Source organism: Trichoderma camerunense (genome assembly GCF_050948025.1).
Source record: "Trichoderma camerunense strain CBS 138272 chromosome Unknown V8C40scaffold_1, whole genome shotgun sequence".
Lineage (NCBI taxonomy): Eukaryota > Fungi > Ascomycota > Sordariomycetes > Hypocreales > Hypocreaceae > Trichoderma > Trichoderma camerunense.
In genome coordinates, this window is record NW_028145369.1 from 1,198,340 (window position 1) to 1,210,817 (window position 12,478).

General features: G+C 48.9%; 6 protein-coding genes across 6 annotated transcripts; 4 read left to right on the forward strand and 2 right to left on the reverse strand.

Annotated features, from left to right (window-relative positions):
* The first annotated feature begins 1,558 nt into the window (after positions 1–1,558).
* On the forward strand, positions 1,559–2,409 carry V8C40DRAFT_229686 (glucosamine 6-phosphate N-acetyltransferase). Its single transcript, XM_083212534.1, has 2 exons — positions 1,559–1,993; positions 2,054–2,409. The coding sequence occupies exons 1-2, from the start codon at positions 1,710–1,712 to the stop codon at positions 2,292–2,294; spliced, it is 525 nt and encodes a 174-aa protein (XP_083078983.1). The 5' UTR covers positions 1,559–1,709; the 3' UTR covers positions 2,295–2,409.
* A 265-nt stretch (positions 2,410–2,674) lies between these two features.
* On the reverse strand, positions 2,675–4,271 carry V8C40DRAFT_260334 (WD40-repeat-containing domain protein; the record flags this gene model as incomplete). Its single annotated transcript, XM_083219125.1, has 2 exons — positions 2,675–3,693; positions 3,752–4,271. 2 exons carry the CDS (start codon positions 4,269–4,271, stop codon positions 2,675–2,677), a joined length of 1,539 nt encoding a protein of 512 aa, XP_083078984.1.
* A 335-nt stretch (positions 4,272–4,606) lies between these two features.
* V8C40DRAFT_229688 (uncharacterized protein) lies at positions 4,607–6,205 on the forward strand. Its single transcript, XM_083212535.1, has one exon. The coding sequence runs from the start codon at positions 4,701–4,703 to the stop codon at positions 5,967–5,969; it is 1,269 nt and encodes a 422-aa protein (XP_083078985.1). The 5' UTR covers positions 4,607–4,700; the 3' UTR covers positions 5,970–6,205.
* A 161-nt stretch (positions 6,206–6,366) lies between these two features.
* On the forward strand, positions 6,367–7,930 carry V8C40DRAFT_229690 (uncharacterized protein). The gene has a single exon (XM_083212536.1). It carries the CDS (start codon positions 6,695–6,697, stop codon positions 7,769–7,771), a length of 1,077 nt encoding a protein of 358 aa, XP_083078986.1. The 5' UTR covers positions 6,367–6,694; the 3' UTR covers positions 7,772–7,930.
* Positions 7,327–8,889, reverse strand: V8C40DRAFT_229692 (cysteine hydrolase family protein). Its single transcript, XM_083212537.1, has 2 exons — positions 7,946–8,889; positions 7,327–7,895 (listed from the first exon to the last, which is right to left on the reverse strand). Exon 1 carries the CDS (start codon positions 8,827–8,829, stop codon positions 7,948–7,950), a length of 882 nt encoding a protein of 293 aa, XP_083078987.1. The 5' UTR covers positions 8,830–8,889; the 3' UTR covers positions 7,327–7,895; positions 7,946–7,947.
* A 2,813-nt stretch (positions 8,890–11,702) lies between these two features.
* On the forward strand, positions 11,703–12,382 carry V8C40DRAFT_260338 (PLAC8 family-domain-containing protein; the record flags this gene model as incomplete). The annotated part of the gene is made up of 2 exons (XM_083219126.1): positions 11,703–12,050; positions 12,128–12,382. 2 exons carry the CDS (start codon positions 11,703–11,705, stop codon positions 12,380–12,382), a joined length of 603 nt encoding a protein of 200 aa, XP_083078988.1.
* Positions 12,383–12,478: the final 96 nt, after the last annotated feature.

Sequence of the window (12,478 nt, forward strand, 5' to 3'; positions counted from 1 at the left end):
TGAGCGGCTGCTCATGTAGTCCGATCGTACAGGTACCGTGGCGGCAGGTTCCAGCACTAACCTTGGAAGGCACTGGCAGCTGGCGATTCGCCAAGGGAGCACTTATCGATAAAGGCGCAATGCAAGGGAGATGCCGCACTCACTTGTTCGTTATCTTGTGATGAGTTCCTCTGCATGTGTCGTACTCACTCGGTGTGTAATGTAGAGGTAATGTCAATGTCAATGTCAGAGGTAATATTCTCATGCACAGGCCAATCGAGGACAGGCCGTTTATCATTTACACGCTGCGCAATGGCCCGGCGGCGACACAAGTCACACTCATCGGCGTCTTAGTCCAGCCCGTGGCTCTGCCTCCACTCACGTCCCCCATGTGATATGATCATGTACAGGCCATGGGGATTGACGATGACGTGCGCTGTAAATAAAGAAATGCGCACCGGAGCTCTCTGAAACAGGTGACGGATTACCGACTCATACTTGCTTGGACTCTTGACTATTCTGCCAGCATTTGGTTCTATGGATCAGAAATGATGCGCTGTACATGTTTGCAAGTGATGAGGCTCATGTTCCTAAGTACCTTATCTACCGTACTGTAAGTGACCACTCTAATACCAGGTGGCGGCAAAAAGACTTCCTTTATTCAAATCACAGACTTGCACTGCCTCATATCCTTACGCCTTAGTACCTAGCTTTGCATCTTTCTATGTATTACGAGTACGAATCGAAAAAAAAAGGGTCAGAAGTGCTACCAAGGTGCACAGCTGCACAGCACAGGGGTAACGCTGCCGCTTTAGGCCGAGCAAGGCGGACTTGGCCTATGCCGTGCCACCACCTCTGGGCTTCCCTTTTCTGTCTCAGCCTTTCGTTTTCGTTTTCGCCTTTTCTTATGTCTACATTTATATCCCTTGTTGTTTGGATAATATACCTAGTAGTAGTAGTAATTCTGCAGCTCAGATAATCATCCGACATTTACACCTCCAACGTGAGCCAGACTCCATCTTATTTGTCGAGTAATGCACTTAAGCTTTTGCATTCTGAGCTGACTCATCTGGAGTCCCGGCGCCACAGAAATCAGTGCTTGCTTTTGCTCCCATGAACAGTTACCAGAAGCGGAAGAATGAAAACATGCATTTCTTGTTCAATCGGATCAGTCGGATGACCTTTTGGTGAAGGTGAAGGCGAAGGCTTCTCCCGCCTACCTTAGCTTTCTAATTTAGCTGGGCGCCTTCAAATGTTCCATCTCGAATAAGTCGGGCACTACTAAGCTGCCACTCCCGCTATATCACGGGATGAGCCTCGCCGCTTTGCGAAGCTCCGTCATCGGCCTATCTACAGTTATAAACCGTTTCGTTTTCTCCTTAGGCATAGTGAACAAGACACTGAGTATTTTATCCGACAGACAGACACGTTACAGCCGTGATATAGTCTTTTAGACTTCAATGTTTAAGTGAATGAATGCAGATTATCGCGAGATAGTTAATGGGGCACAGTGATTAGCGTACAGTCCAGAGCAGGCACTACGCAAGTACGCGGGGGATAGCATTCATATGTAACGTCACAGATCAAATACAACTCAATAGCTTGCTTATGCTGATCCCAAAATCAATGATATCGCCAACTTCTTGAACGTCCAATTCTATATAGAATTCTGTCCCAGCGAGTGCTTTACTTTCACCCTGTCTACAAAGCCCTTTAATAAGCTTCTTACGATGTCCTCCCAAAGCCCCATATTCCCCGCATCCCTCTTGTCTAGCGACGCCGTTGCGGCTCTACCAGAGGGATTCAGCATCCGACCTCTAGAAAAGGCAGATTATGCCAAGGGATTTCTTGAATGCCTCCGTGATTTGACATGGATGGCCAATGTCACAGAGCAGGAATTCAACGAGCGATACGATGAGATGGACACTGGCGGCAAAGGCCCCTACTACTATCTTGTTATTGAGCATGAGGGCAAGATTGTAGGAACAGGTGCTGTGATTGCTGAGAAGAAATTGTAAGTTATTTCTGGAACCTGGATGCTTTTTTCTTGTTTCTAACAGTAATACAATAAAAGCATTCAAAACCGCACCACTGTCGGCCACATTGAGGAGATTTGCATCTCTAAAGACTATCAAGGAAAGAGGCTGGGCTTCTACATGCTCGGCGCCTTGAACTCGGTGGCCAAGAATGTAGGATGCCGGAAGACACAACTCAACTGCAGTCAACACAACATTCCGTTTTACGAGAAATGCGGTTTCGAAGTCAGTAGCACGGAAATGCAGGCCGTATTCGAGGAGCAGGGAAAGGAGAACTAAACGACGCCTGAATCACCAATAAGCAACCAAACCCTCATAGACGGCGGAATAGCAATAATATTGAGCAGCCTGCATCTCCTATAGAGAAAATCATTACATGTATACATTGAACAAAGTTCTAATTCATGCTCTTCCATCCGTTGCCAGCTACCTATGTACAGATCTAGAAATCCAAGTCGGCGGGTCAAGGAGTAGACCCCGCATTTATTCATCAATGGCAACGATTCCCCCGCCGTTGTCGACGATATCTCTAATGATATAGCCGAGATAAAGCTATAACCGAGACAGAGCTACCTCTTCGTCAGTGCGTAATTATTAACAACAAGTGACAAAACCAAAGCAATCCTTTTTGTAAGTGTTTCTAGACATCCCAAGTTCATCTACTGCCATAGGCACAGCTTGCCGCTTGCCGTTCCGCCAGCTACCCAATCCATAGTTGGATGGAAGTGAGCCACAGCTGGAACAGCAGAAATACCGTCTCCTCCCAGTTGAGCCAGTTGACTCCCGTCCGAAGCGTATACATCAACAAATCGGTTCATATTGCCGATTGTGAATTTTTGAATCCCGTCTTTCGGATTCTTCTGCCATTGTGGCTTCAGGATGGTCACCCACCTACCCGTCTGATTGTTATGACGAACGGTGTGTGCGGGTTCCATGGCCTTTGCGTCGATACTCTGACCAGGCTTCCACTTTGAGGCTTCGGAGAAGTCATATATCTTGATTGTGTCATCATATGATGACGTTGCGACATGACCACCTGCACTCCATGAAGCATGAGAGACAGACAGCCGTGATTCATGTTCTCCGAGCAACGATGGGTGCCTCAAATCGCCCTTCCCACTCATCTTCCGGAGATCCCACACCTTCATGGTTCTATCAAGAGATGCAGTGGCCAGAAGGTAGGGATGTAGAGGATGCATAGAGAATCCTCCAATTTTCTGTTCGGATAGAGCCCACAGCTCTTGGCTTCCCGGTGCCCTGGTATCATAACGGCCCACTGATCCATCTAAAGTCGAGAAGTAAAGCAAGTTGGGTTCCGCAGCAGGAACTTCTAGAGCCGATATTGGCAAGTCTTCATAAGCGTTCTCGGGCGCGAAGACTTGGACAGAGACGCCCTTTTCCAAATCCAGTTTTCGTATTGAAGAATCGTATGATGCAGAAAATACGGCATTCGCGTCAATCGGGGAGAATGCAAAGGATGTAATCGTCCTTGCGTGTGTCTTGAATGCAGAAATGACGGGATCCGGGATATCGTCGTCGTCATCGGTCACCTCGGGAGCAGTTTGAGAAGCGTCGAAAACGCCCATGGCACCTTCTTTATCGCCCGCAAACACAATTGGCTTGTCTTCTGTTGGATGGAAACCCAGCGCATACACTCTTTGGGGTGTGATTTTGATGTCTATAGGAGGGATTGGGTGTCAGAGTTGCGATTCAGAGACCAATTCTAGGAAACTTACCATTGGGAATCCAATGCTCGTAAAGCTTCAAGCCATTCATTCGCTGTCGTAATTCTTTTAGGTCACCATCTGTGGCCTCCTTTGCGTCGTACTCAAAGGTCCGTACACCCGGCTGTGCACCTCGAAAGATGCCCTTTAGGCCGTCCATGCTGCTTGTGTATTTTTTGCCGTCCACGATAATGTCACCTAGATTCATATCGTCGCCGATACGAAGCCTCTTTGCTTTGACCTGCTCGGCCTGATGCTCAGCCTCCACTTCCAGCTTCCGTTTCAAGACCTCATCATCGGCAGCAACACCGGCAAGACGGGAGCTCATGCGCGTGCCCCGACGAGGCTCTCTGACGACCGGCTCTGCCTTGACTCTCTTTCGTGGGGTTGAGGACTTTGATACCGGCTTGTCGGGTATGATCTTTTTTGCAGTGACAGAAATTTCGGAAAGAAGCGCCTTGTTCGCAGCAATGTTCTCGAGACGCCGCCGCTCGAAGGCGCTGAGCCCATCTCCTTCGTTCTTTGGCGCCATGGTTCCGTGATGGGATTGCAGATGCTCGAAGAGAAAAGTACAAAAGAAAAAAAAAGGGGATTGAAGAATCGAGTTCGTGCAAGTGAAAAGCACTAGATGACAAAAAGTTGGTCGCTGGTATAAGTGCAGCCAAAAGGTGAGCGATGGGTGAGGCGGGTTGAATTTGGAGCTGAACCGGAAGCTCGTCGCGTGGTACCGCGTCTGGGCCGTTAATTGTTCTGGCGCGAAGTCACGCGCATCAATCATCCCTAATTTAGTGGGACGTGCAGCGCTCTTCTTAGGAATCAGAGCATCATCGAGAGCAAAATCGTGAGCGCCATTCACCGGGGTTTAGCCGTGTAAAAGACTTTGAATCCTCAGTCGCTGCATCTGATTTTTCAAAAGACTCGAGTATCGAAAGAGCAGGTTTGGGCATCATAAAATATTCTCATGCCAACAATGGCTTCAACAATGCTTCCATTCCTGTATCAAACACAGACTCTTCGACGGGTTGTCCGAGGACCCTTTGTTGCGCTGAATCTCGTCCGTTTGGCTCACTCTGCACGCCGGGTGAAAAGGCCTGCAGATAATGCCATTCCCTTCCAATGGGAGTCTGGAGACCAAGAGCTGGCCAACATCGAAGCGGAACGTGTCTCTACCATCACGCCCTCAGAAGCTCAGATCTTCAAGGGGATTTTCCATGAAATCGCCGAGGGGAAAATGCCGCCTGCAAAGAGAAGGAGTCCTATCCGGCATCTGCAAGATGGGCTTCAAAACCTCAGCGATGCACCCACGAGCAGCGAAAAGGACAGCCCTGGCTCGGCTCGCTCACTCGAGGAAAAGGCCCGCATCACTGACTTCCGGGAGAAGTTCCTGAGCCGGTATCCCAGATCGCTCCAAAACGCTGCGCAAGTTGCACTCGGCCTGTATGAAGTCAAGCCTCGGGATTCGGACTCGGGACAGGATGCCCAGATGATGGAGCTGGATGGTGCTGATGAGGCGACATGGGCAGAGCGTGCGGAGCGGGAGCTTGCGAGGAGCGAAGAGTGCGAGAGAGTGGAAACTCTGATGAAGGAATGCAAAACTGATGCCGAGCTGTGGAGTGTGATGGAGAAGGAAGTTTTTTCTCTGCCCGAGAAGCTACATATAGCACAGGCAAAGCGGTCAGACGCCTCGAAGGGCAGAAAAACCAAGAAGCAAACTGCTCTGTTGGAGGGCGAAGGAGAGCAATCGGCATCGGAAATGGCCTCGCAGGATGAGGAGCGGGTCATGAGCATCCACGGGCCGCTGTATTCGCGATTCCTCAGCACGGCTCTCAATCTCTTCGACACGGCTTTTGCTCGCCCGTCTCCGTACATCTTTCAGATTCTCCCCCGCATCAAAGAGCTTGGCTTACCATCGTTTGTGCTCGGTGTCTCCACGCCGTTTTACTCCAAGTTGGCAGAGATTCACTGGCACCGCTTCGGTGATGCCAACTCTGCGCTTGACATGCTGATGGAGATGAACTCTGCAGGCCTATTCACGAACAAGAAGGTGAATAGCCTCATTTCGCAATTGCGCAATCAGCTGCACGCTTGTACTTGGGGTGGCCAAGGTCCCTTTGTCATGGCCATGATGGAGTCACCTCCGTATGACGGCGCATTGATGCGGAGGCTGGAAGAAGTCGAAAAGACGATTGTACAATCATCACAGGACCGTCTGAAGGACTATTCCTTTTAACTCATCTAACGACATCTCCTCTCTTCTCTTTTTAATGATTTACACCTCAGTACTGCCTCTGGTCGAGTCTTTACCCACCTACATGCGCCGCGAAGGGATGACTTCAGCCTGTATCATATATACATGTACCAACAACATTTACGACTTTATGCCCCCGAATTTTACTCCGTATACATGGCACTCTTTGATATGAGCCATAGATAGACATAAATAGACAATGCTCAGTCCCTCTTATACCATCATAGACTCCAACAAAGCATGGAACTATTGTGCAGCTGCAGCAGTAGTATTACCTCGCCTATGTGCGATAGAATCCATGCGTATGTATGTTTCACTCGATTCCTCCCAACCGCCAGGTGGGATGCTTTGATTGGATCTAATGCACCGGGGGCAAAAGGACTTCAGCTCAATACCTCCCCGAGCTCCCCCATTCGGGATTCTCGCACTGTGCCATCGTAACCTTGCTTTTTATATGCATCCATCTACTGCACGAGAGACATGCAATCACACCCTCTCAGGTATTGCCCAAGCAGCCTTGTCCAAATGTTTCCATGTACTATTTAATTCTGTGTTGTCCCGCGATGTTATTGCCATCTTCACTTCAATAATACAGCCGTTCTTTGTTTGGCATTGAGTGAATACCCTTCACAATTCATGAACACTGAATTAGAATAACACTGTCCTTTAAGCTTACTGTAGCATTTTATTGTCTATCACTATATAAAATGTCTCACAATAATCAACTCTCTATCAATAACCGAAATCAACGAGCTTCCACTAGCGTAGCTGCACCCCAGCAAGGAGGCCGTCAAAACCAGCCTCTACCACTTTTACCAAGACTGCATCTCTTAAAGATGCCACTAGAGGTTCGCCTCAAGATCTTTAATGAGCTATGGGAAGAGCGAGACTTTGATCTGCTCATGGTCATCAAAGACTACGAAGAGAGACATGACAATGAGAATCCCTTTACTCTTGCTCTCATGCACTTCGTTCACTTCAACAAGAGTCCCAAATCTCACTGGCCAAATAAGAAAATTCCGTGGGACAAATACGCAGCGTGCCTCGGCAGAATCGAGCAGCTCTGGTCTTACCAGCGACTGCACGGAGGCATTCGTAGCAATAGGCCTTATTTCAGCGTTTTCAACCTGATGATGTCCTGCAAACAGATGTGGGAAGAGGGAAGCCTTGCCTACTGGCGTCAGAGACGATTACAGGTGGTCATTACTAGAGAATTTGGCGAGATCCCACGCGGAGACGAGGAGGAATTTTTGATGTCCGATTGCACAAGCAGCATGCTTCTTGGTGGCAGTATTGGAGAGAGTGTCAGAGTCTTGACCTTGAGATTCGATGATAAAGTCTTGAATTGCAGGGTTAAACGTTGCTACAATGTACCCGGGGTGATTGTCTGCGACCGACACGCTGACGGCAGCTTCACACCAAAGCTCCGATGGGCTCATGACACGATAATGAAGGCCCTTAGGCTTTTTACCAACATCACTTGCCTAGAGCTTCTTATCGAAAACAATCGCATCTACGAGCTCTATAACAATATGGGCACGTTTGACGAGATATTAGAGTATGTGAAGAAGGAAAGGCCGCTGATCAAAGTCATCCGATTCAAGGGCGGCCAATGCACAGATCTTGTGAAGCAATGGAATCTTGAGCTCGATGCCTCTGTTTCCGGGACAGCCTGGTCCATGAGCCCTTGCGTCCCTACTTGTAATGAAAAGGTATACAAGGATCACGTTGACAAGTTCGATGTCACTCCACGAGAGGTTGATCAGCGTCCAAACTTTGCCTGAATTTGTCTGGGCCTCATCTATTTGGGTACAAAAAATCTATAGGATATAGAATATTTCACGTCAGCGTGGCATGATAAATTAGAGACTAGTTAGAGTATATTCAACTCCAGCTCAGGCGGGAATTCTTTGAATGATTTAGTAGTTAAGCGCCATTACCGCTTCTGTGTGTCTCACCTTTATTCTTGACTCAGTGCGCTGATGACTTCGGAAGTACTTCGTACTTCAGCAAACTCCTTCAAGCTTTCTACATGCACGCGATGGACTGTTTCAGCATCCACTCCTCCTTTCCCAAACGTTCTCGTTGCGTCGTGAACAAGGATGATTCGAGGCATGTCAACCACAAGCTCACTCTGTCCGCCATCGGCCTTCTCCAAAGATGCATACACTCCAGATCCATCGGTCCATAAAGAAGATAGTGCAACATCATCCATATTGCCTCGGCCTCCCCACTTCCCGGTAAGAGCAAGATTCTGAGCTGAGCGCACAGCCGTGCTAACGGCGTGATCTGTCGGAATCCCGGCAATAAGCAGCGTTTTGATGCCCTTCGTGTTCAACAAATGCTGCAGAGGCGTATTGATGAACACACTGTGGCCATGAGACGTCATCAAGATCTCGTCTGAAACTGGACGAGGAGGATCATCTGCTTTGGGTGGCGGAGGCGGAGCATCGGGTTCATCAAACGTGTACACAAAGACGGGACCTTCCCGTCTCTGTATCAGCGGAACTGAGCATTCTAGGAAATCTATGGCACGTTTCTCCTCGCCATTCACGCCATAGGGACCGACTTTGCCTGTGAAGAGGGGAGAGTCGGTCCACACAGTCTTGAATTGGACGTGGATAATGACCGGCCTCTCGCCCTGAGGAGTAGCCGCAAAAATACTGCGGAATTTGGCAATGAGACTGGAGACATTGTTCTCGTAGCCAGGGTTAGAGGCGCCATCTCCCCATGCAGAAACGTCGCGATACCCGTACTGGCTGTGTATGATGAGAAGAGCCGTGTTGCTCTTGGCGGGAATTGGCGCGATTGAAGCGCCCGGCCAGGGATATTTCTGTGACATTTTATATGAGCTTGATTGGTGTCTTGATGTTCGATCCCGCGTCACGAGGAATCATATCGCGGGCACATTCATGAATTGACCCCGCCCAACGACGTGGACATCTTGACTAGATCGGTATTCGGCTTAATCAATATCTTGCAACCAACACAATGATAAGATCGAGTTCGATTGAGCTAGAGCTGGAGCCCACTTGGTACACTCGACTTGGCCCAATTGCGCAGGTGGTTAGGAGAAGGTCATATATCGTATGAGGATCATGGAAGATGGGTAGCCTATCACATTTTAAGGTACTGCCTAGCCGAGGATAAAATATGCTTGATGGAGGCAGTAGCTGACTCAATTTATTTTCATGATCATCTTGAACATTCACGTATGCGTCTCGATCTCACTCTGATAACTGAAAGCTTATGGTGGGGTTGAAAACGTCGTCCCGCAGCAATATATGTATATGTATTCTTATTAGGCTATATGCAATAGCTTAATCGAGTTGACTGGAGATTAACAGCTATCAAGTAAATACATTATCACTCTTTCATGACATTGATATCGATCTACACATGCAATCAGAGTGGCTCCTTACCACTTCACGGATATTGTAGGGTAATAACAGAGACTACCAACAGCCTCTTAGAGCTGTAGCTTCCATATTCAATGTTCTTTTAGGCAATGCGTGTCATGCCGTCTTGGCCTCAAAACAACACCAGCATGCAACTCTAGGTTGCAAAGAGCCCACTCATCTTGAGCTAACCATCAAAACACGTGAAAGCCGTGAAAGCTGAATCCCCACCTCGGGATTGCAGGACTGAGACGAGATTGCAGCGCTCAGTTCAACCCGGAAAGGTACCTAAATCTAGGCCGCACAGTGCATTTGGCGTACGCCTCGTGTCCTGCCCGGAACATGGGTTGACTGCAGCTAGAAAACCCCCTGGTAGAATCATGGAGTGATCGTCCGACTCCTTGCAATGTTTTGACTTTGTATCTGGGCGGGGAGATCAATGCCGAACGATTCGGGGGAACTCTCCTGAAAGGCCCAGTTGGTCGATGGAAAAGAGTTCAAGCTGTTGCTACTAGTTGGCTCTGACTCTGTAAGGGGTAAGCTACCATCACCAACCAAGCTTGTTCTACTATTCAATGCAACTCATTGCACGCTTCAAAACTACCGAAGGGAACATCAGTACTAATACCGGCTTGTACCTTTCTTGTCAAACCTGGTTCATCTTGTTCAATGCCGGACGCTCACCGGTCTGCCCATCTCCACCACCCCTAGCCGGAAACGGTCTCATCACGCAGCCCAAACTTCAGCCTCACCAGTACTAGTCCAAAAAGAAAAGGAGAAATCAAAGCACGAAGAAAACAGTGAGGGAGAAAACAAAAGAAAAAAACACCAAAACCAGGTTCGAGACGCCCAACCGGAGCTAATTGTACCATGCCGGCGGGGATATCGGGAAGCTCTTGAGAGAGCAGGGATCTCAGCTCTAAAAGCCACAGCTGTCGCCAAGACGCACTTGGGTTGATTGTGGAACAGCCTACAGACGTTTATGGCCTGAGCAAGTTCTCTCCTCTTTTCTCATGGGCCAATGAGACACCCCTGGCGGTGATTTAGCGTCGAGGGAAGTTCTGTGACCCTGAAGCCGGTCAACTAAAAATACCAGCCATTGGCTTGAACATCTCGCGAAAAGCTCCTTCTCTGACAAGCCTTCATGCGAGAAGTCTCCCCTTGATGGCTTTCACTGCAATTTCCCCATGCAGCCTCTTGCTTCACATCCAGTCGTGGCGTCATGTGAGTCAACCGGCTGGGAGGGAAAAAAAGCAAACTAAACTTGCATTATCCTAGGCAACCTTGCTCGCGAATGCCGTTAGCACGGACAAGTCCTTTGCAGTAGCGGCAGCCCGTGACTTTTGAGCGAGCTTCCGTTTGGCTGTTCAGCTCGAGCGATAGCTTGCAGAGTGGTGATAGGCGACCAAATGGCGGAGGGACACGACTGCCGAGAAAGACGCGGTATACTCGGCTTCGGCCTATGCATGCCCGCTTCATGTGCGTGAGACGACAGAGTTTTGATGTATCATATCATGGGCACCACCACCATCTTTCACATCCTTCGTCCTTTTCCTGCAGCCGTCGTTTGCCCACTCGTATTGGCTTTTTAGGCTTCTCTTTGCCTTTTCCTTGTTCTTCTTAGACATGGCGTTGTAAACCCAAAGACACTTACTAAAGAGCATCGCCCACTTCGCAATCTCCTTTGTTCAGCTTTACTACCCGATGGCGTTTATACCATGTATTGTTTGGGCAAGGTTGCCAATCACAGCAATCTTTTACCCAACTTGTATCGTATCAAGCGCGGCTAAAATTAGTTTAGCAGGGCTGAAAGACGTCGTCTTGACGCTAGATGAAATGTGTTTGAGCGTGCCTTTTGGCGGCGTCGATGAGAGCCAATGACCATGTCTGGGCTCTCGCGCGTGGGACCAAGTATGCTTATTACTATCAATAACAAACTAAACAGCCACTGACAGCCTACTGGGCTTGATGACCCGGCAATCTTACGGCTGGGCCCCCCTTTAGATAGGCATCATAGGGTACCAGTCTGCCTCGGGCGGACTGCATATGTTTGCGGCTCTGCGTGAAGGCATCCGATGCTGAAAGAGAAGGAATGTTTGGCTTTGAGGCTAGTCCTCCGTATTCGTGTAGTATCTAGCTATATATATTAGACAGCAGATGTTCTTCAGAATCGGTGTTGACTACGAAGCTTCTTGACCTCTTCTTCCGTCATCCACACGCTCTCTAACAACTTATTTGAAGCTCCTTCAATTTCACCCTTTGTCACTCATTCACACCGTTTACAGCCTCTTTTGATACCCAAAAACCTACCATCAAGATGTCTGCTCCTACTGATACCCCTATTGCTCCTGTTGCGGCTCCCGCTCAGGCTCCTGCTCAGGCACCTGTTCAATCTTCTGCTCCCGCCAAGGGTGGACCTATCGACGATAACGATGTGAATCACTGGAAGGAGAGATTCAACGACGTCTTGTCTCGACCTGGCGACCACATCAACTCGAGATCCCCGGGTGGCGCTATTGGCTGGGCCACGCACCTCTTCGACTGCTTCAACCCAATTGACCTTTGCCTCATCACTTGCTGTGTCCCCTGTGTCACATTTGGCAAGGTTCACCACCGAGTCAACAAGAATGGCAACATGGAAGGCTATGAGCCCGTTAACACCTCTGTATGTCTTTACTCTCGCACAGCACCGCTGGTCTAAGTCATCTCTCGCATCTCACTAACATGCTCTGCGTCTTGTAGTGCCTTCTCTTCTGCGGCTCCGGCTGCTGTGGCCTTCACTGGATCCTCGCCAGCATGCAGCGTGCCTCGATCCGCGAAAAGTACAACCTCGAAGGAAACTGCATCGAGGACATTGCAAAGTCCTTTTGCTGTGGTTGCTGCAACCTGATTCAGCTCGAGAAGGAGACGGAGCACCGGGAAGCGCTCCTGAGAAACGGCAACTCGGAGCAGTACAAGTCAAACACTGGCGGCATGGTGTATCCCGGAGCCAACTAAGTTTATGTGGACTTTGCATCTGACGTACTCGAGCGTGGGAAAATAATTATGTGGAAAACGGTTTAGGACTAATAATGGTGAATGGACTGGCATGTT